Source organism: Lampris incognitus, chromosome 8, assembly GCF_029633865.1.
Source record: "Lampris incognitus isolate fLamInc1 chromosome 8, fLamInc1.hap2, whole genome shotgun sequence".
Lineage (NCBI taxonomy): Eukaryota > Metazoa > Chordata > Actinopteri > Lampriformes > Lampridae > Lampris > Lampris incognitus.
The window spans coordinates 30,854,376-30,875,229 of NC_079218.1; the positions used below are offsets into that span (position 1 = coordinate 30,854,376).

Here is a 20,854-nt window from a genome sequence, read left to right on the forward strand (position 1 = left end):
ATGGCAGGTTTGAGCCAATCCAACACCACTCCAGAAATAGGGGCAGCAACCGGGAACCTCCATCGCAACATCTCTGGCTCCATCTCCTCCCCAGCTCTGTCCCCCTCTTCTTGCAGTATCGATGAGTCATACAAGTATGTTTTCCTCCCAGTTTGCTATTCCCTCACCTTCTTGTTCAGCCTGACTCTCAACTCAGTGGTCCTGCTGCGCTCCTGCCGACACCATGGTGGTTGCCGGCGTCATGGAAATGCTGGCAGCGGACGACGCTGGAACACCTCACTCATCTACATGGTGAACCTGGCCACCACTGACCTGATGTACGGCCTGTCCCTGCCCTTCCTGGTGGCCAGCTATGTGTTACAGGACCACTGGGTGTTTGGGGACTTCATGTGCCGTCTTGTCCGCTTCCTGTTCTACTTCAACCTTTACTGTTCCATCTTCTTCCTCACCTGCATCTCTGTCCACAGGTATGAAATATCATAAGATCACACATAAGAACAAATCTCATAAGAGAAGAAAACTTTTTGTCCTTTGTTTGTCTGGGGGAGGTTTTTTTTAAACTTTTATCAGTCTGCCTCATATTTGTAGTAACACAAATGGTGGGTAGGTAGTCCTGTTTTGTCAGTATATGTCCAGTAAGTGCTCTGCTGTAACACTGCTGTGGCTCTGCTGTTGCAACGTTACTACAGCTGTCAGGGGTCAAGTGCCTTCTTCTAAAGCACCATTAGAGTCACATTTGAGGGAGGAACTATATGTTATCATTGTTTGGATGACCAAATGTGTGTACCTTGAACGAGCTAATATGATACAAGCAGAAGAAGAAGAGGAAATAAACAGCCCATCAGTATGGAACACAGGACTTATCCAGAAAATGTAATTATTTCAACAATTGGAACTTCAGAGGAGGATCGTGCTAACCTTTTTTTTCTCCCAAAACAGGTTCAATATCTCAAAAATTAGGTAGAATTAAAAACAAAAAGATTACATTTGCACATCTCCTAAAGTACTACTACTACTACTACTACTAGTACTACTTTCAGTTGCTCCGATTAGGGGTCGCCACAGCGGATCATCTGTTTCCATGTCTCCCCGTCCTCTATGTCTTCCTGTCACACCAGCCACCTGCATGTCTTCCCTCACCACATCCATAAACCTCCTCTTATGCCTTCCTCTTTTCCTCTTCCCTGGCAGCTCCATATTCAGCATCCTTCGCCCAATATACCCAGCATCTCTCCTCCACACATGTCCAAATTATCTCAATCTTGCCTCTCTTGCTTTGTCCCCAAACCATCCAACCTGAGCAGTCCCTCTAGTAGCTGAGCATTATTAAGTCTGAATGGCATTGCCACATCAAAAAACTTGGGACAAGGTTGTCTAAAGTTATGTAATATATATCATAATCAAAAAAATATAGAAACATTTACATTTGCTGAAGAAAATGTTTTTGCATGCTGTTTTCTTTTTCTTTTTTTTTTAATGTTGCCGTTATTACACAGGTTAGTAAAGCTAGACAGGAAATACCGGGTGGCAAAAGGAGGGGGAAGACATGCAGCAGATGTACTGAGGCCACAATTAACCCCAGGAGGCTGTCAGCTAGCCTCGCACAGCCAGCCTAAATCTCACCAACTCATACCAACTACAACTTTTCCAGACCTACATCCAGAGTGAAATCTGAGCTCATAGGGGATGGCTATGCAAGGCAACTTGCCATCAGGCCCAAGCCAATAACTGGTTGATCGACCAGGTTGCTCTGTGTGCTGTGTTCAGCAGCTGATTCTAGAGTGATGTCTACATTTTTGTTGCTAGGTTGATACTTAGTGGGTTGCTGTGTGGTTTCTTAAGTGTTGCTAAGTGGTTGCTAGGGCATTACAAAATGGTTGTTGGTGGTTGCTAGAAAGAAAGAAAGAAAGAAATAGGGTAAAGTATGAGGACTGAAAGGCTTTAAATCCAGTATAAGTGTATGAAGTTGAGGGAGAAAACCACAGCGATGATGTCACATCATCTGAACATTCTGCTATTCATTCGTATAGGCAATTTTTCAAATTTTAAACTAAATAGCTTAACTTTAATACCTGAGAAAAATATACGTAACACTATTCATAGAAAGCTGAACTTTGCATGTAGTGTTAAAACTGTGAAAGGAGATGCATTTAAAAAAAAAACTGTCCAGAGGAAGAAGTATGAGATATGACAGTGTGCTTCGTTTAACTGAAAGCACACTAATAAAAATAAAGAGAAAGATAACAGCAACAACATTAGTGCATGAGTCATCAGTGATGTTAAAGTAATGGATGTGGGCCATAATTTTCATCTAATCTGTTTCAGTTGCATAAGGGACGTGGTACATTGAACTAAATGTTGATTCTCTGTTCAAAGGTACCTTGGTATCTGCCACCCAATGAGGACCATCACCCTGGAGAGTAAGAGGGCGGTGAAGGGGACCTGCACTTTGGTATGGCTGGTGGTTTTTGTCCTCACCTGCCCCATCTTCAGGTTTGCCCAGACTGGTTATGTGGTGCGAGGAGGAGGTGGTGAAGTCGGGGCTGGAGGAGGAAGGGGAGAAGGCAATGGAACTGAAATACAGGAGGAGGCTTTTGGTAGGAGTGGAGGTGTTTCAGGGGGATATATGAACTGTTGGGATGATGCCATTGATGAAGAGTTTGCTGATTATGTCCCATACGGCATCGTCCTTCATCTGCTGGGCTTCTTTGTTCCTTTTGTCATCATTGCCTGGTGCTACTCCCAGGTTGTTAGGACAATATTTCAAACCTTACGTTCCCCACCCAGTTCATTGGAGGGAGGCGATGAGGGTACAGGGGGAGATGGGGTGAATGAGGGGAGTAGGGAGAGAACCTCTGTCTCAATCTGTGGCTCCCAGCATTCACACTATATCCGGCGACGCCGGAAATCCATCAAGACCATTGTCACCATCACGCTTCTGTTTGCTCTATGTTTCCTGCCCTTCCATGTGACCCGGACGCTCTTCTTGCTCCTGAGGAGGGGGCAGGTAGGAGGTTGCTACGCTATGAAAACCATCTCCATTTGCTACAAGGTCACCCGGCCTCTGGCCTCCTGCAATGCTTGGCTCAATGCGCTTCTCTACTTTCTGACGGGGGATAAGGGCGCACCCTGCTGCTGGTCAACAGAACCCAGTGTGCGACGTGACCACCGCAGCGGATCCCTCTGGTGGCCGCTGAAGATCCTGAAGAAGGAGGGAGCTGGAGAGGATGACCAAGAGGCAGCTGAAAGGGTTGAAAGGGCGGTGCACATGGAAAATGAGTCCAAGTCTTCGAGAGTTGTATTCTAACCATTGTTTTCAAAAACAACAACAACAAAGACTATCTGCCTTGGACTATAATTTTTGAAGCATTTGGGACATGTGAGTGGGCAGTAGCCTTAATAGAGAAAAATCCTGTTTGAATCCCAGGTTGGCTGTGACAGCCAAGATGTAGGGAACAGCAGAAGCTTGTGGTTGTACTGGGCAGTTCCTCAAAGTTAACAGATAAGCTTTACAAACACTAGATTGCGGTTATATTTGCCAATGTAGAACTGTATTAATGGGAGCTAGAGTGTTGCCAGAAAATGCAATGAATGAATCCTCAGCCAACATTCCCTTGAAAAGTAAGAGTTTAACATTCTTCAAAAAGTCAAATTATTCAATAATTTTCTGAATTTTACAATGCATGACAACTATTTTGATGGCATTGGTGTCTGAATGTATCTTATAAAAGCTGTAGCAGTACGAATGAATGGACATTTGTTTTTCATGACTTTTCTTTTAGATCTGTTTAAATCATATTTTGCCCCCAGTTTATAAGTAAAATCTAACCCTGTTTATATGGACCATTATTTTGACATTGTTGTCTTCCACTTTCAGTAATTGGATCAAAGTTTGTAGTTGATGTTGGCCTTATGCCCTTCAGTCTTGTTCATGGTTAACATATGTAGTGTTGTAGTCCAGTGATGACCCCTGGCTCTGGAATGATTAGCCAGGCTAATCATTTTCTCCATTCATCTGGAGGAAACACATCCGCTAGGTCTTCTGACGATGCATGTTGGATAAATAGCTAAAATGTACTTCAGCCATAGAAAAAAAATGCACCTTCAAACCCTCCTCGAGTTACACACTCGTTCTATGTCACTCTTTGTCTCACTTTCACATACACTGAAAAAGTAATGAGGTACTGAGTAATTACAAGTTCGTGGTGCTGTCTATTTCTTTTAAGTTTCACTAGGAAGTGTGTGTCAAGCCACCCTATGTTCTATTTCTAAAGCCTGTGCCACTTTTGAAAAGTTTATATTTGCTAATTTAATCAAATGGCACCATCTAAGCTAATCTTGGAAACTGATAAATTACTGCTATGCAAGGTGTATATTTTACTGGCTAAACCACACCAGATTATCTGAAACTTCCGGCAGCAAGGTGGTGTTATATTAAGAGAGAAACCTTCATGTCTACAAGCAGTCATCCTACTGTTGTGTCCTTGGAAAAAAGAGTAAATCTCTGTGAATCCAGAGGAACCTCTCTGCAGCTGAGGCTGGTCCATTATCCCCAGTGAAACTAACAGAGTCTAGCATTTTCATTAAATAATCTTTTCATGAATCTCTCAAAGACACAGAGCCCCCTCCCCCCAAAATCCAAACAAACACAGGCACAAACACACAAGCACCATACTGTAACAAATGGACTTCAGATAAGCATAATTTCACCTAATCAAATAACATTGTGAAGTACCAAGATCTCATCATTGTACTATGTTATGAAGCACTATTAAAGGAGGAAAATTCATAGAAATATGTCCACAGGGGACTGTTAACTTGGCCTTAGCTGCATTTGTTTAACTATGTTGTGGAAGAAACATCACAGAGGCAGAGGGTTGGTCTCTAATTGATAATCATTCATTATCAGCTGCTTCTCCGGGATCGGGTCGCAGTGGCAGCAAGCTAAGTAGGGCACTCCAGACGCCCCCCCCTCCCCGGCAATGCCCTCCAGCTCCTCCTGGGGGATCCCAAGGCGTTCCCTGGCCAGAGTGGACATGTAGTCCCTCTAGCGAGCTCTGGGTCTACCCCGGGGTCTCCTCCCAGTTGTACATGTCTGGAAAACCTCCAAAGGAAGGTGCCCAGGAGGCATCGTAATCACGATGCCCAAACCGCCTCAACTGGCTCCTTTCGACACGAAGGAGCAGCAGCTCTACTCCGAGCTCCCTCTGGATGTCCGAGCTCCTCACCCTATCTCTAAGGCTGAGCCCAGACACCCTACGGAGGAAAGTCATTTCAGCCATTTGTATCCGCAATCTCACCCTTTTGGTCACTACCCAAAGTTCATGACCATAGGTGAGGATTGGAACAAAGATTGACCGGTAAACTGAGAGCTTTGCCTTCTGGCTCAGCTCCCTCTTCACCATAACGGTCCAGTACAATGTCTACATTACTGCTGATGCTGCACCGAACCGCCTGTCAATCTCCCACTCCATCCTACCCTCACTCGTGAACACAAATAATAATAAGACTTTATTTTTACAACACTTTTCAAAAAATGGTCACAGAGTGCTTAACTGAGGGAAAACCAAAATTACAGTGAAAAGAAAGCCAGTGAAGGAATGTTACAACAAGTGCAACGTGGTCATGTATTTTTATTGGTTAAACGTCTTGCTGCTGTATTTTGAATCTGGCAAACAGGAAGGTTTCTGGGTGAGGCAAGGTTCAAAAGCATCAGTCAGTGGAGGATAAAAAGAAACTAATTTTGTAAATATTTCAAAACTGGAGGATGAAAGACTGAACAACTCTCTTAACTCTTCCATCTAAACAAAAATCAGGGCTGAAGACTATGCCCAAATTTCTAGAGGATGGCTTAACATTGTCTGACAAGCCATCATGTTTCTCAGAACAAGTTGATGGACCTATGTGAGCCAAACAGGACAATCTCTGATTTGCTATCACTGAGTTGAAGAAAACTTTTGAGACATTATCTAAGAGGAAGTCCTTGACACGATCCAAGTTTCTGGCATCTGCAGTCTTGACAGGTACATACAGATCTGTGTCATCTGCATAGCACGGAAAGAAGCTGTGCCTGCAAATAATTTGATGCAGTGAAAGCACAAATAGTTAGAATGAGAGGGGCAAAAATTACATGAACGTGACTTCTCAGTTTGAATCGGCATAACAAAAAGACTTTATTAATGCTGTGTGATAGCTTTAGCACAGTATTGTAAGGACACCCAACACTACGAGTGCAGCAGTATGAGTTTAGCATCAATAGACTTATAAATGAATACAATAGAGGTAAGAAGTTATTTTGTTGGAGGGGGTTCCAAAAATCAATATCTTGTTGAAAATGTATCTTGGAATAATTACATCACAAGCACACCAAGGAATTATGGTTGGAGTCTTTACAGAGAGGACATATCATTCATAAAAAAATTGATGTAAACATGTAGTTTACTGGCACAAGAGTAGTTTATTGGAGTGTTGTGAGCTTTACAAGATTCCTACAATGTCTTCATTAATAGTTAAATAAAATGATATTTGCAATCTTAATAGAAGGCACCAAAACAAAGCTACTCTTGCTAAAGACCTTATTTTTTAATAGCATGATACTTGAAAATGATATAAATTATTCTGATTAAACACAGATGACAATTTATTCTAATACAGCAGAGTGAACAGGGCCAGAAGGGGCAGAACAAAGAGATAGACAAGGTTAATAAACTGTAGTTGATGTTTTTGAAACACACACCCACACCACACCCACACCCACACACACACACACACACAGACACACAAAACCTGGGCAGCAAGACCAGGTAAAGCCTATGTGTAGGAAACACTGGGTGATCACACTGGGCTTTAAATGTGTTAACTGCAAACATTTGTAAACCATCAGTGATGATCAGTGGGAAGATTAAATTCTTTTTAGATATTCCTTTTATATTTCATTTTTATTTGTAAGGTATATGTTGCTGCTTAAAAGACAATTTCCTATTTTTCACTGTATCTTTGATAATGTTCAAATTATCTCATATCATCTTAACACTTCAAGATTCACTTCAATTATGTTTTTGACAGTAGCTGTGCCATTTTATGGGTCAAATTTTCTCGTTATGGATGACTGCGATCAAGTTAAGTTTAACCCAATACTGTCCAAACCTTGCTCTGCGGAAAACCTCAACCCACATGGCTTACTCAGTCACTTAGCTCCCACTTGGTGTTGCTGACTAGTCTGTAGTTGAGCTTCCTGTAGTTCTGTGGATGAACCCGTCTTTGTCGCCACACTTCCTCATAGAGTTTCTGTGTGACCAGAGGGAGTGGTTGGAACTTCCCAGTCTGGGCCAAGCGCTGGCAGTAAGCCCACTGGTCCTTGTCCATCTTCAGCAGGTGCGTCGGCTGGACCCCTTGCTCTACTTTTCTTTTGATCTCAGACTTTGCCTCCTCCTCCATCTCGGCTTTGGATGGCAACACTACTGTGCCCTCGAGGATGCCCAGAGCAAACTGGACCTGTGAAGAAATGAATAAAAAAACAGATTTTCTTAAATAGGAGTAAATTCATCACCAGCTAACTAACCTCATGTAATCCCATAAGGTTAGTTAAGCACAGCAATGGTGATGCTGGAGTTTTGTGAACAAAAGACAGCTTGAATTCTGTAAAGGGATGTCCTCATCACCTGAAATAAAGAATTTGTTTTGAGCTCCTTCAATATTGTTTGCAATTTAGAAGCAAGAAGGAAAATAATCACTATGGAATGAAATTTCTTTACTTAAGGGGTAAGAGGTATTTGCAAGCCTGTGGCACTCGTTCATATTCCAAGTTCTGCTATACATTGGGCAGAGACCAAACTACGGTATAACTTTCATGTATTATGGCCTGAAGTAGGTTATTGTTATTATAAAATAATTTCTGTCTTTTTTACATATGAGATGTCCTCCTCATAATTTAATTTGGTCTTTAAATAAGAAAACTAATTTTTTGACAAAAAAAAAAAAAAAAAAAAAACCCCAAAAAACAAAAACAACAACCCTGAACCCGCCCCGCTCTGGCTATAATAACAATATATTTTCATAGCAACCATTTATGGTCAAGGCAGGTTTACATACATGACATATTCATCAACTGTCTCGAGTTGGTATTCACTGAAAATTCTCACTGTGAAATATGGTACAAATGATTGTTACGTCACATCCTGTGAATTGCAAAATGAAAAAAAAAGCTACATAAACAAGTTCAGACTCACACATGGAAGATCAAGCAAAAGGTATAGAATGATTCTTGAGACAATAAAAATACATCCAGGGGCGGAGCGTGGGTCTCAGCACAAAGGGGGCGGAACTTCTCGATGAGCCCTTGTGATAGTCATTTTAAAATTCAAAAACTGTAAACTAGCGGACATCTCATCCTATCCAGCAAACAACACAAATGGTCACTTATTGAGCCAAGCAGCCTACATGTACTGCACTGTATTTTTTATCATTAGCCGACTTTACGAGTGTGTCACTGAATGCGTCGGAGTCCCGAGACCCGGTGCATTCACGGACGCTCGTAAACTCGGCAACAGAGCTCCAAACGGGGCCCCCTGACCTTGTGGGCCCTGGGGCGACCGCCCCCATGCCCCCGCTCTGGCTCTGCCACAGAATTAATCAAATGTAGTTAAAACCCTTTTATTATCAATTCCCTCACTCTCAGATAATGAAAATGTATCTTAACAGATTAGATTTGCCTTTTAGATGTGCAGGTTTTATATTGGAATTATGTCATATGGCCACACCCCCCCCCCTTTTCTCCCTAATTGTACTTGGCCAATTACCCTATTTTCTGAGCTGTCCCATTCGTTGTTCCACCCACTCTGCTGATCCGGGGAGGGCCGCAGACTCCCACATGCTTCCTCCGATACATGTGGAGTCGCCAGCTGCTTCTTTTCAGCTGACAGTGAGCAGTTTCACTAGGGGAACATAGCGCATGGGAGGACCATGCCATTCCCCCCAGTTCTCTCTCCCCCCTGAACAGGGGCCCCAACCAACCAGAGGAGGCGCTAGTGCAGCAACCAGGGCACACACCCACATCCGGCTTCCCACTTGCAGACATTGCCAACTGTGTCTCTAGGGATGGCTGACAAAGCCAGAGGTAACATGGGGATTCGAACAGGCGATCCCTGTGTTGGCAGGCAACGAAATAGACCGCTATGCTAGCCGGATGCCTGCCACATGGCTAATTAGCCAAACACTAAGCAGGATCAGACCTACCTGTTTCATAATCAAAATTACACTAAAATTAAATTTGATATTAACAGTTAAAGATTGTTAACATAAGATGTGATGTAAACAATGAAATCTCACAACTGCACAAAACTGTAGTTTTGTCTCTAGGGTGGGAATAACACCAAATATGACTTTGACATGGGCTCCTTGTACCTTCCCCCTTTAAAACCACCCCACTGATACGTGCCTCTATTCCACTCACCTGGCAATGGAAATGGGGGAAAGGGCAAATAATTTTGCAGATGCCGATGATGAAAAGTGAGGGAAAGGCAGGTGGCATCAAAAACTGATAGAGTGGGGTCACTAGGTGCTGGTGGATCTCCAGGCCCAGTTTAGCTGGGTTGAGGAATGGGTAGCTGAAGTTGTAGCCCGTGCAGAGAAGCAGAACCTGGCTCTTGGTGACTGACCCGTCCTTGAAAAGAAGATGGTTATTTTATGTTTTAATATCAATTTTGTTTGAATTTGAATGTTAGTTTCATTTCAGCTAGAAGTCAGACTGCAGTTGTAAGTTTTGATTTTTTTTCCTCACACCTGGCATTTCCTTGGTGTGGTTTCCCTTCGTATTCTAGTATTTCAGTACTCAGACCAGTATGTTGGTAGATTCTGTTCTCTCTACACATACTGTATATAAACAAGTACCAAATGTGAAATGTAATGATACTTTGGTCTGGGCTCACATAATTTCTTCTATATTTCTTCTGAATATTGCAACTGTAAATAATTAAAAAAAAACTTTCAATTGAATTAGGCTTGGTTACAAAGAGGATTGTTTAAGCTGATTTGAAGTTTTGTTTCATGTGAAATGTACACTCACCGGCCACTTTATTAGGCACACCTGTCCAACTGCTCGTTAACGCAAATTTCTAATCAGCCAATCACATGGCAGCAACTCAATGCATTTAGGCATGTAGACATGGTCAAGACGATCTGCTGCAGTTCAAACCGAGCATCAGAATGGGGAAGAAAGGTGATTTAAGTGACTTTGAACGTGGCATGGTTGTTGGTTCCAGACGGGTTGGTCTGAGTATTTCAGAAACTGCTGATCTACTGGGATTTTCACGCACAACCATCTCTAGGGTTTACAGAGAATGGTCCGAAAAAGAGAAAATATCCAGTGAGCGGCAGTTCTGTGGGCGAAAATGCCTTGTTGATGCCAGAGGTCAGAGGAGAATGGCCAAACTGGTTCGAGCTGATAGAAAAGCAACAGTAACTCAAATAACCACTCATTACAACCGAGGTATGCAGAAGAGCATCTCTGAACGCACAACACGTCGAACCTTGAGGCAGATGGGCTACAGCAGCAGAAGACCACACCGGGTGCCACTCCTGTCAGCTAAGAACAGGAAACTGAGGCTACAATTCGCACAGGCTCACCAAAATTGGACAATAGAAGATTGGGAAAACGTTGGCCTGGTCTGATGAGTCTCGATTTCTGCTGCGACATTCGGATGGTAGGGTCAGAATTTGGCGTCAACAACATGAAAGCATGGATCCATCCTGCCTTGTATCAACGGTTCAGGCTGGTGGTGGTGGTGTAATGGTGTGGGGGATATTTTCTTGACACACTTTGGGCCCGTTAGTACCAATTGAGCATCGTGTCAACGCCACAGCCTACCTGAGTATTGTTGCTGACCATGTCCATCCCTTTATGACCACAGTGTTCCCATCTTCTGATGGCTACTTCCAGCAGGATAACGCGCCATGTCATAAAGCTCGAATCATCTCAGACTGGTTTCTTGAACATGACAATGAGTTCACTGTACTCAAATGGCCTCCACAGTCACCAGATCTCAATCCAATAGAGCACCTTTGGGATGTGGTGGACCGGGAGATTCGCATCATGGATGTGCAGCCGACAAATCTGCAGCAACTGCGTGATGCTATCATGTCAATATGGATCAAACTCTCTGAGGAATGTTTCCAGTACCTTGTTGAATCTATGCCCCGAAGGATTAAGGCAGTTCTGAAGGCAAAAGGGGGTCCAACCCGGTACTAGCAAGGTGTACCTAATAAAGTGGCCAGTGAGTGTAGTTTTTCTTCTTCAGATTTGACTTCAACTGACTGAAAACTCCAGCTGAAAAACAGGTAGCATGAGTTTAGTAGATCTCTCTAGTCTAATTTTACTTGAAACAAGTCTAGCAGGTCTAACACAAGGCCCCCCCCCCCTTTTCCCAAAATTGTATCCAGCCAATTACTCCAATCTTTCAAGCCGTCCTGGTCACTGCTCCACCCCCTCTGCCGAGCTGGGGAGGGCTGCTGACTACCACATGCTCCCTCCGATACATGTGGAGTCGCCAGCTGCTTCGTTTCACCTGACAGTGAGGAGTTTCGCCAGGGGGTGTAGCGCATGGGAGGATCACGCTATTTCCCCCAGTTCCCCCTCCCCCTCGAACAGATGCCCCGACCAACCACAGGAGGCACTAGTACAGCGACCAGGACACATACCCACATCTAGCTTCCCACCCGCAGACATGACCGATTATGTCTGTAGGGATGGCTGACCAAGCCTGAGGTAACACGGGGATTCAAACTGGCAATCCCTATGTTGGTAGACAACGGAGTAGAGCGCTATACTACCCGGACGCTGACCTAAGTTTTAGCTGAATATAATAGCCTTATCTTTGTTTTAGTTAACCATAGTTTTACCTGGAAGCGCAGTGAGCCGTCCTCAAGGATCTCCACCACAGGGCTGGCCTGTTGAATCCCAGAGGGCAGAGGGAAGGTTAAGGTGGGCTTACTGTGGCTCAGGATCACCTGTGGGCGGTGGTGGTAGTGGGAGGTTGATATGGGAGAGAAGGAGAAAAAAGGAAAGGGAGAAGAATAAAGAGATGGGATGAGGGAGAGGTTGAATGGGCAGAATAATACCTTGTAAAACATTTGGCATTTGAAAGATTGAAAGTTTTTTTTTTTCTTTAAGATAAACTTCCGTTTGAAAGTAGAAGCAGAATTAAGGGTATGTTGAAGACCTTGGCGTTGACCTTGGCCAGTTCTATGGAGATGTCCAGTCCTGACGCTCCAGCTCCCAACACAACCACAGTCTGACCTGCGAAAGGCTCTGGATATTTGTAAGAGTGGCTATGAAGCAATGTACCTAGAGAGAGAGAGGATGAGACAGGCAGAGAGAGAGAGAGCGAGAGAGAGAGAGAATATTACAAAAGCATACTAAACTGAAAAACAGTACACACAAACACAAAAACCAAGAGCACATACACACAAAGTAGTCATGAGAGAGAGAGAGAGAGTGACCAAGACAAAAGACAAGGCTGTAAAAGAGTGTGTAGGTGACAGAGAGACCAAAAAAGATGGTGAGGATTTCAAATTAACTTCTCTTTTTTAAAACAGGGGTAGAAAGAAAGAAAGCTACTTTATTTTGTCATTGTACAGGTTACAATGAAATTTGTCTTCTGCGTTTAACCCATCCTACTGTATAGGAGCAGTGAGCAGCTGCAGTGCCCGGAGACCAACTCCAGTTCTTCTTTCCACTGCCTTGGTCAGGGGCACAGGCAGGAGCATTAACCCTAACATGCATGTCTTTTTGATGGTGGGAGGAAACCAGAGTACCCGAAGGAAACCCATGCAGACACGGGGAGAACATGCAAACTCCATACAGAAAGGACATGGGACGGCCTGGGGTTCGAACCCAGGACCTTCTTGATGTGAGGCAACAGTGCTAACCACTGGGCCACCGTGCCACCCTTAAAGTCTTCATTCAAATAATGAAACTTTTCAGAGCGGCTCTTTTCTCTTAAGCCAGATGACTCCTGTGAGTTGATCACTGCAAAAAGCCACAGACATAAAAGAGGTTCATCTGGGCTGTACCTTTAAAATGTTCGATTCCGGGGATGGCTGGAATGTGGGGATCAGAGTAGTGCCTGCGGGAGAGCAGAAAGACAGTCATGGTCAGGACATCTAAACAGATTTCCCTTTATTGCTCCAAAATTAAATAATAATGCTCTGTCACATTACATGCTGCACTCTGTTGAGCCTTGTTTACTTCATCATGGGTTAACAAAAAGAAAGTTTAATAAAAAGGAAAACCACAGACTTCACAAGAAAAAAACAAAGCAGAATGAAGATTTAATGCAAATCCTTGATATCCAATATGTAGAAATTAGGAAAAGCAAAGTGACAAAAAAGAAACAAAACAACAACAACAAAATGAATAACAGACACGCAAGGGAAATGATCAGAGCTACCTTGTCATTAAAATGAGTGTGCTGACCAGGTGAAATCTTACCCACTGCAGATGAAAACCGAGTCGAACATTTCTGTTCTCTGTGATCCTGTCTCATCTGATGACTTCACCTCCCATGTCATCTTTGGTCCGTTCTCCTCCAACTCCACAGCGACAGGGTTCACCTCTTCCACCACTGTGTTGAACTGACCAGTTGAAATGGGATGGTAAATGTTGGTAGGAGCATCAGTGTGTATGACTGACACTCAAGTCAAGTCAAGTCAAATCAAGTTTATTTGTAAAGCCCAAAATCACAAGGTAGTCCTGAACGGCTTTAAAATCAGTACAATACACAACAATATATGGCAGAATATGACACCCGATACTGTATCCGATTTTAGACTGACATTGAATTATAGGTATTTGACATTTTTCTGCTTACTATAATAAAAACAGAATATAATTCTGAAAAGACTTGTAATGTGTCAAACTTTAAGCTGTGGGACTTGATTCTTGACTGGTTTTTTTTTCTCCCTCACATGAATGAATTGCATCTCTGCTCTTTCCAGATGATGAAGTTTTGTTGGCTTCATCAGAACGTGACCTCCAGCATGCACTGGGGTGGTTTGTAGTTGAGTGTGAAAGGGCTGGGATGAAAGTCAGCACCTCCAAGTCTGAGGCCATGGTTCTCTACTGGAAAATGGTGGATTGCTCCCTCTGGGTTGGGGATGAGTTGTTGCCTCAAGTGAAGGAGTTTAAGTATCTCGGGGTCTTGTTCACAAGTGAGGGTAGGATGGAGCAGCAGATTGACAGGTGGATTGGTGCAACATCAGTAGTAATGCGAATATTGTACCGGACCGTTGTGCTGAAGAGGGAGCTGAGCTGGAAGGCAAAGCTCTCAATTTACCAGTCAATCTTCATTCCAACCCTCACCTATGGTCATGAGCTTTGGGTAGTGACCAAAAGGGTGAGATCACGGATACAGGCGGCTGAAATGAGTTTCCTCCATAGGGTGTCTGGGCTCAGCCTTCGAGATAGGGTGAGCAGCTCGGACATCCGGAGGAAAATCGGAGTAAAGCCGCTACTCCTAGGCGGCTTCCTTTGGAGGTTTACTGCCAACTGGGAGGAGACCCCAGGGTAGATCCAGAACTCGCTGAGGGACTACATGTCCAGTCTGGCCTGGGAACACCCTGGGATCCCCCAGGAGGAGCTGGAGGGCATTGCTGGGGAGAGGGACGTCTGGAGTGCCCTACTTAGCTTGCTGCCATTGCGACCCTACCCTGGAGAAGCGGCTGAAGATGAATGAATGAATTTTAAATTTGTCCTACGTAAAAACGGTATGTTTAATTTATTTTGAATAATTTTCACATAGCATATGCCTGACTTCCAAAAGCTGGACAAATATTTGCGATTACATCTCCTGAAAACAACCCACTGGTCAGAGGGTAATGGTTGATTGGGGCATTGTGGTTTCTCAACCAGTTAAGGTTTGTACCAAGTTACTAAGGTTTGTAGCTCAGCCCTCAGCACAAAACGTTCTTGGTGTGAAACATACTCAGCACATTTGTAGCCTATCTACTCTCTACCATATCTTACCTGCTGCACTACTTCCCTATCTACACTCAACTTTCCTACCCAGTACAAGAAAAAGAAGTTACCAGAAGATGCAGCAGTGAAAGGAGATGTTACCCTGATGTAAGGCATGACATGGTGGCTCTCACAGTAGCTCTCCAGGTAACTCTGGACCACATGATGGGGCAAGAAGCTGGGAAGCTTGGAGTCAAAGGGAAAATCGGGAAACATCATCACCTCTTTCGGCAGGTTGGTCCTAGAGAAGGGCCAACAGGGGGACACCAAGAAAAAAAAATTAATCAACCAACCACAGAGAGAGAGAGAGAGAGAGAGAGAGAGAGAGAGAGAGAGAGAGAGAGAGAGAGAGAGAGATACGAAGACAAAGAAAAAAAGATGTGGGGGTAGAAAAGCATACAGAAACTTCTAAGATCCCTTATTCAGAGTGACAATTTACCTTGTTACTCTGAATCACTCACCATCACACACACACACCTGTGTCCATTGTCAAGTTCAATGTCCTTAACATGTCAGTGTACCTGAGATCTCTGTACATGCTGCTGTGAATGGGCAGCCCGTTATCGTAGTTACGGATGCGATCCTCATAGAACCAGGTGCCTCCGACGTGCCCGGTGAGTTCGTACACCACTGGAGGGACAAAGGAGTCCAGGCGTGCCAGGATGTGCCGTGCAGCACACAGCCCTGCTGCCCCTGCCCCCACCACCGCCACCCGCAGCCGGTTCATTCCCAGGGTACTGACAAGGGAAGAGGCAGACAAGAAAATTGGGGCAGTGTACTATGGCAGTAACATGAAGAGGAAAAAAAAAAGGGCCTGTGAACCTAATATAGCTTTTGCTTGAGCCCCAGGACCAGGACCAGGGTGGAAAAATGTGGTTTAAGAAGTTGAATGGGAAATATAATCTCCAACTGCTTCAGTTGTCCAGCTCATCGACCAGTAGCAGAGGGATGTGGTAATGGAATATGTGGGCAGGGGTACTTAGGCTCTGACTGTGGCTCTTCTTACTGGTTGTTTATAAATTTTGACTAAATAAACCTTTGAGTTAACAGACTGATCTTTAAAGGCCAAATTGAAACACAGTTATTCTAAGGAATGTTGTGCCCCACATCCTAATCTCAAGTATAGCTACAAGCAGCAATTACAAGGGCCAAGTACATATGTAGAAATTGTGATATGTAGTGGAGTTGAGTTCAATTCAAGGCAGTGGACAGTGTTTGTGACAAGAGGAAGAAACGGAGATGCTATACTGACCATTTTGAAAATAAAAAAAAAATCTGCTGTATGACGTGCTGTTATAAACACAACAGAAGCGAATGCAGCTGATGGACTGAGCTCGCTCCATTACACAGCATTTTAGGCTGCATTCTTTTTATTTGAAATGGGATGTTTATAAACCTGGCAACTGTACGCATGGCTCTAAGCTTAAAGTAGCCTATGTGTTCTGCGATATAGGACTCTACCAGATGTAAATATTGAGCATAACAGGGAAATGATGCCTGCAATAAAGTTAAATAGCCTACATACGTAATTAAAACACAGTAAAGTCATCTGCCAAACCAAAGCATAAGCTATATGCAAAATGCACCTAACAAAATGCACGTAATAAAAATGTTTCTCATATTTGCCATTATACATTGTAGCTCATTAAGGCTTTAGGCGGCAGTCCTGAACACAAATGATGGGCAAGTTGGCATACAAACACCGGTTTGGCAAGCAGAAGGAGGATTTAGTACATATCCTTGATATCCAATTTGCAGTTTTCCATTAGTTGTTTGTTTTTCCACAACTTGCTGAACATTTTGTCTTACTAGTTCGCTTGAAGCCTTTTTTTCTTACTCAACATTTGATTAAGAAGATCGTGGAACTGAACGCTTGTTTTAAGGCGGACACGTACAGGTTTACAAGAGCTACTGCTGCTTGCTTGCCTCAGTCAAACACCTTTGGTGACAAAGCGTTAATACAGCCCGCCAGCACACACTTCTCCATTGCTGTGGAAGACGCGGAACATGAAGTGTTTGTACAGCAGCTGAAGAGAATGGTCACAGCGGACAGGGCCTTTCCATCACTTGTTGATCATTGTATCTTCCCTGCTAGCTAAGTATACTTGTTGAAGTGCTTGACACAGGCTCCAGCGACATATTTCCTAAAATGAACTGTCTCCTATAGGCTCTTGTCACCCTATCCATAATCAATCAAGTTGCATTTTTTATAGCTTTACTGTTGAAAGAAGCAAGTAAGTCGGATATAAACTGGCATCAGGACAGCAATGATGACAAACAGACTGAACTCTTTATCCCTGCTCTCCTTTGAAAGAGAACTAACTGACTCGTTGGACTATAATGTAATAATTTCAGTGTTCAACACCAAGCCCTGTCGTCTCCTGCTGTAATCATCAAAAGTAAGCTAATTTACAATTTCAGACTGTTGTAGCCAATTGCCTATTTCAATTATATTGTTTATTGGATGTAGTTTTTGTTGGGTGTACATTTGGATTTTATGCTGGTGTGTGTGTGTGTGTGTGTGGGGGGGGGGGTTGTGGCTGCCATGCCAGGCTATGTTCAAGTGTCAGTGTTAATGTCACTGAGCATGTTGGTGCTGGTGTACCTCTATCCATAGATAATGATTAATGATGCTGTTGCTGTCTGTCAGCTGTGTGCGTGTGAATATGTGGCCACCACGCCAGGCTATGCCTGTAGCACTACTTCTGATGATGTACACGCCTTGTATGATTAAACTATGGTGCATTCAGGCAAGTATAGTAGTAAGTAATTGCCTATTTTGGTTAACATAATTGTTTTATAACCTATTAAGTATGATAGGTCTTGGATGGGCTGGACCCACCTGATTTTCGCTGTGCCCACCCACACAGTGATTTCTGCCTACGCTACAGGCTCTAACTATTAAATGGAAACACATGTAAAGTATGTTTTACAGTGTGTTCTGCATTGAGTGGATTTTCGAAGCAATTGAGTATTTTTTACTTTTTTGTCTAAATGGAATGGCTCTGTGAACCCCCGTCCACAAAATAAATAAATAAATAGATTTCTCAGGGTTCTTGACGTCATAAATAATCTTCCAAAGCACATTATAGGAAAATGGCAATGCTGCAGTACATACCGTTCACCCATCACGACTGGCTATCCTTGCACAAGTATCTAACTCGAAATGAAAGTCTGAAAATCGCTTAAATACTTTAGTAGATGTCAGAAAAATGCCCCCAATTTCGAGTATAGTTCCCGAACTGGTGTCAATCAGACTCTTTCCCCCTTTCAAAACGCCCGCTGGACTTTGGCACACGGACACTCAACATGGGGTTGTGCAACGGATCCAACGTGACAGAGTAACTGCAACCAAATGCTGCTGGGAAAACCCCCCCAAAACTTTCAGGGTTTCGCGATCTGACCGAAACACACATGGCATAAAGCCCGTGTTTCCGAAATGCACAAGCCAAACACACTTATCGTTCTCTCTGGTTTAGCATTAGCCTAACCAGGTCTTCGGTGCGGCAGAAAGGACTAGACGTGGTCTGCGTAAGGGAGCGCTTCTCTGCTTGCGTTACAGGTTACGCGTTGTGGAAAAACAAGGGTGGAAATGATACATCTGCCCCCGACATAACGCTCGCGCTGCTCATCATTTACTGCCCCACATTACCTACCAGCGCTGTCGTGCCTCCTCATCCACCGTACTTCATCTCCCAAGCTTCAACGAAAGCACCAGCTCTGATGAAGCACAACTTGAATAAACTCAACACAACTATAGAAACTCTACGTGTCCACTGTCTGTGCGTAAAGATGCGGCGTTGAATCCTCGCGGTTTAAAAGTAAAAACAGTTGTGTATTGAACAGTAAACAGCAGGACATACGGCGCCCTACAAGGGACAAATATGACTAAAACCAAAACTGAAACCGTCTCGGAACATATTTCCGGGGCCTACAAAATGACCTGAGTGAAGCTTGATATCGTGAAACGTGAAGTAATGAATAGGAAGAATGCGTCAGTATGCTCTATCTATGGAAGTGAGAGTACCAAATAAATATTTTAAATACCATCTAGTGTTTTTTCTTAGCCGATTGATACATTTCTCCAAACTTAGGTCCATGTTCTCAAAACATTTGCACAGCAATAGAGATAGATTTTTTTCTCTGAAAAGGCCAAACTCACTGCAAAGGGAAGTCATACATTTCTTACAGATAACATAAAAAAACTGGTCAGGGTCAGCGGGCAGAAGGGGTATGTCGTTCAGGTCTGATGAGCCTGAACGACTCGTACCCCCACACCCCGCCATTTTAATTCCATACCCAACACAAGGGCACATTATGCACAGTGAGTACTGAGATGGGCGGGTCAGCATGGGTGGGTTGGTCATGCCAGAGGTGGCCAGGAGGGCCCCCTGCCCAGGTGGAACGCTCTGTCCTCAGTGCTTGGTGTCCTGCCTGCTATGTACTGGTAGGGCTGCACTGAGCGCTGCCAGGTGCTTTCTGGGGCCCCTGGGTGGTGGCTTGTCATCGTGGGTGGGGGCTATGGAGGTGGGGGTTGGCTGTCGGGACTTGCTCCTTCTGCTTGGCTGTTATGTGACAACCACCGCAGGCGCAGGGGGCGGTGTTGTCTTGCTGGCAGCAGGCGCTGGTGGGACCCTGTCAGTTCAGGGTTGGTGGGGGTTTGCTGTCGGGTGGCCTGGGGCGGGTATATATCTAGCCGCTGCAGTGCGGCAGGCCTGACCCCTATGTCAGGCATGGATGAGCATGGGGCCCTCCCAGCCTGGTCCCAGCGGTGCATCGGTCTGTTGTTCGTGGGACCTGGCTCTGGGCCGGTGGTCTGTGCTTGCTGTCCATGGCTCGGGTCCTACACCTGCAGGTGCGCCTTGTGCCTGCAGCTGAGGGTTGACGGTGGGGGTGCCCTTCGGGGGTGCGAGCCCAGCTTGTGCTTTTGGGGACTGGTTTGTGCTCCACGGGGGTGTGCAGGGCTGTTGCTCTACAGCCCCCCTGTGGGCTCGGGGTTGCTGTACTTTGGACTCCAGCTTTTCTCTTGGTCGTGGGGTGTCTGCATGACTGCGGGGCCTGCGGGTGGCTGTAGAGCCTGTCTGCTGCCTGGAGGCACTACGAAAAGTCGCAGATCTCAGACACCAGAATTTATTGGGATTAATCCAATGCTCTCACAGGTGGACACTTTACATACACAGTGCTAGCATCTTTCTGGATTACATCCTTCTTTCTGGTCCTCCCCCCCATTTTTTTTCTTTTTTATTCTTTTCTTCTCCATTATCACTATAACTGTTGTCCTATTGACAAGATTGATTTAATTATGTTTTGTCAAACACATGTCAGTATCTGTTTCAATGTCTGTCTTATTAGATACATGTTATCATTTTCGTTTCGAAGTTTTCTTGTCACACTTGTGGTGATTGTCCCCCTCTTGGATCACTCATTGCTTCTCCCAAGAGAAGCGATGCCGATTGTTTGTTTAGCAGATCAAACATGCTGAAGAGGGGGACCGGTGGCAGCTATAAATGTATAACCAAAACCCCGAGCTCTTGTCCTCCCACAGTTCATCCAAAGGACAAATTATTATAAACTGTTCTTGATAATTAATAAAAAGTGCCTTTGCAAGTACAGAACGTGAGCTCCATTTGCAGATTAACTCTGTCTAGGACATGAAAGAAAAAACATTGAATCAGTTCATCTGGGCACAACGTTTACTGAGAGAAACCTTTCATTACTCATCTAAGTGACTTCTTCAGTCTCGACTAACTGCAGGTATCCCCACCCCGGAAATCCTCCCAGCACTTAACAGGGAGGATTGCCGTGACTTGTACATTGGGGAAACCAAACAGATGCTGGCCAAGA

The 20,854-nt window shown here is 44.2% G+C and overlaps 2 protein-coding genes across 2 annotated transcripts; one reads left to right on the plus strand and one right to left on the minus strand.

Annotated features, from left to right (window-relative positions):
• LOC130116349 (P2Y purinoceptor 3) lies at positions 1-3,307 on the plus strand. The gene is made up of 2 exons (XM_056284267.1): positions 1-467; positions 2,377-3,307. The coding sequence occupies exons 1-2, from the start codon at positions 1-3 to the stop codon at positions 3,305-3,307; spliced, it is 1,398 nt and encodes a 465-aa protein (XP_056140242.1).
• A 2,855-nt stretch (positions 3,308-6,162) lies between these two features.
• LOC130117095 (uncharacterized) lies at positions 6,163-18,810 on the minus strand. The gene is made up of 9 exons (XM_056285242.1): positions 18,667-18,810; positions 15,532-15,747; positions 15,113-15,251; positions 13,487-13,629; positions 13,069-13,121; positions 12,216-12,340; positions 11,896-12,003; positions 9,452-9,661; positions 6,163-7,494 (listed from the first exon to the last, which is right to left on the minus strand). The coding sequence occupies exons 2-9, from the start codon at positions 15,735-15,737 to the stop codon at positions 7,183-7,185; spliced, it is 1,296 nt and encodes a 431-aa protein (XP_056141217.1). The 5' UTR covers positions 15,738-15,747; positions 18,667-18,810; the 3' UTR covers positions 6,163-7,182.
• Between the last annotated feature and the right edge of the window lie 2,044 nt (positions 18,811-20,854).

Bases quoted from the DNA above. Each gene is read 5' to 3' on its own strand.
- LOC130117095 (XM_056285242.1), bottom strand. From the start codon at position 15,737: ATGAACCGGCTGCGGGTGGCGGTGGTGGGGGCAGGGGCAGCAGGGCTG. The intron at 13,630-15,112 runs GTAACATCTCCT...TCAACTGGTCAG, and splicing joins ATGTCATGCCTTACATCAGG to TTCAACACAGTGGTGGAAGA. The intron at 12,341-13,068 runs GTACAGCCCAGA...CTCTCTCTCTAG, and splicing joins CGGAATCGAACATTTTAAAG to GTACATTGCTTCATAGCCAC.
- LOC130116349 (XM_056284267.1), top strand. From the start codon at position 1: ATGGCAGGTTTGAGCCAATCCAACACCACTCCAGAAATAGGGGCAGCA. The intron at 468-2,376 runs GTATGAAATATC...CTCTGTTCAAAG, and splicing joins ACCTGCATCTCTGTCCACAG to GTACCTTGGTATCTGCCACC.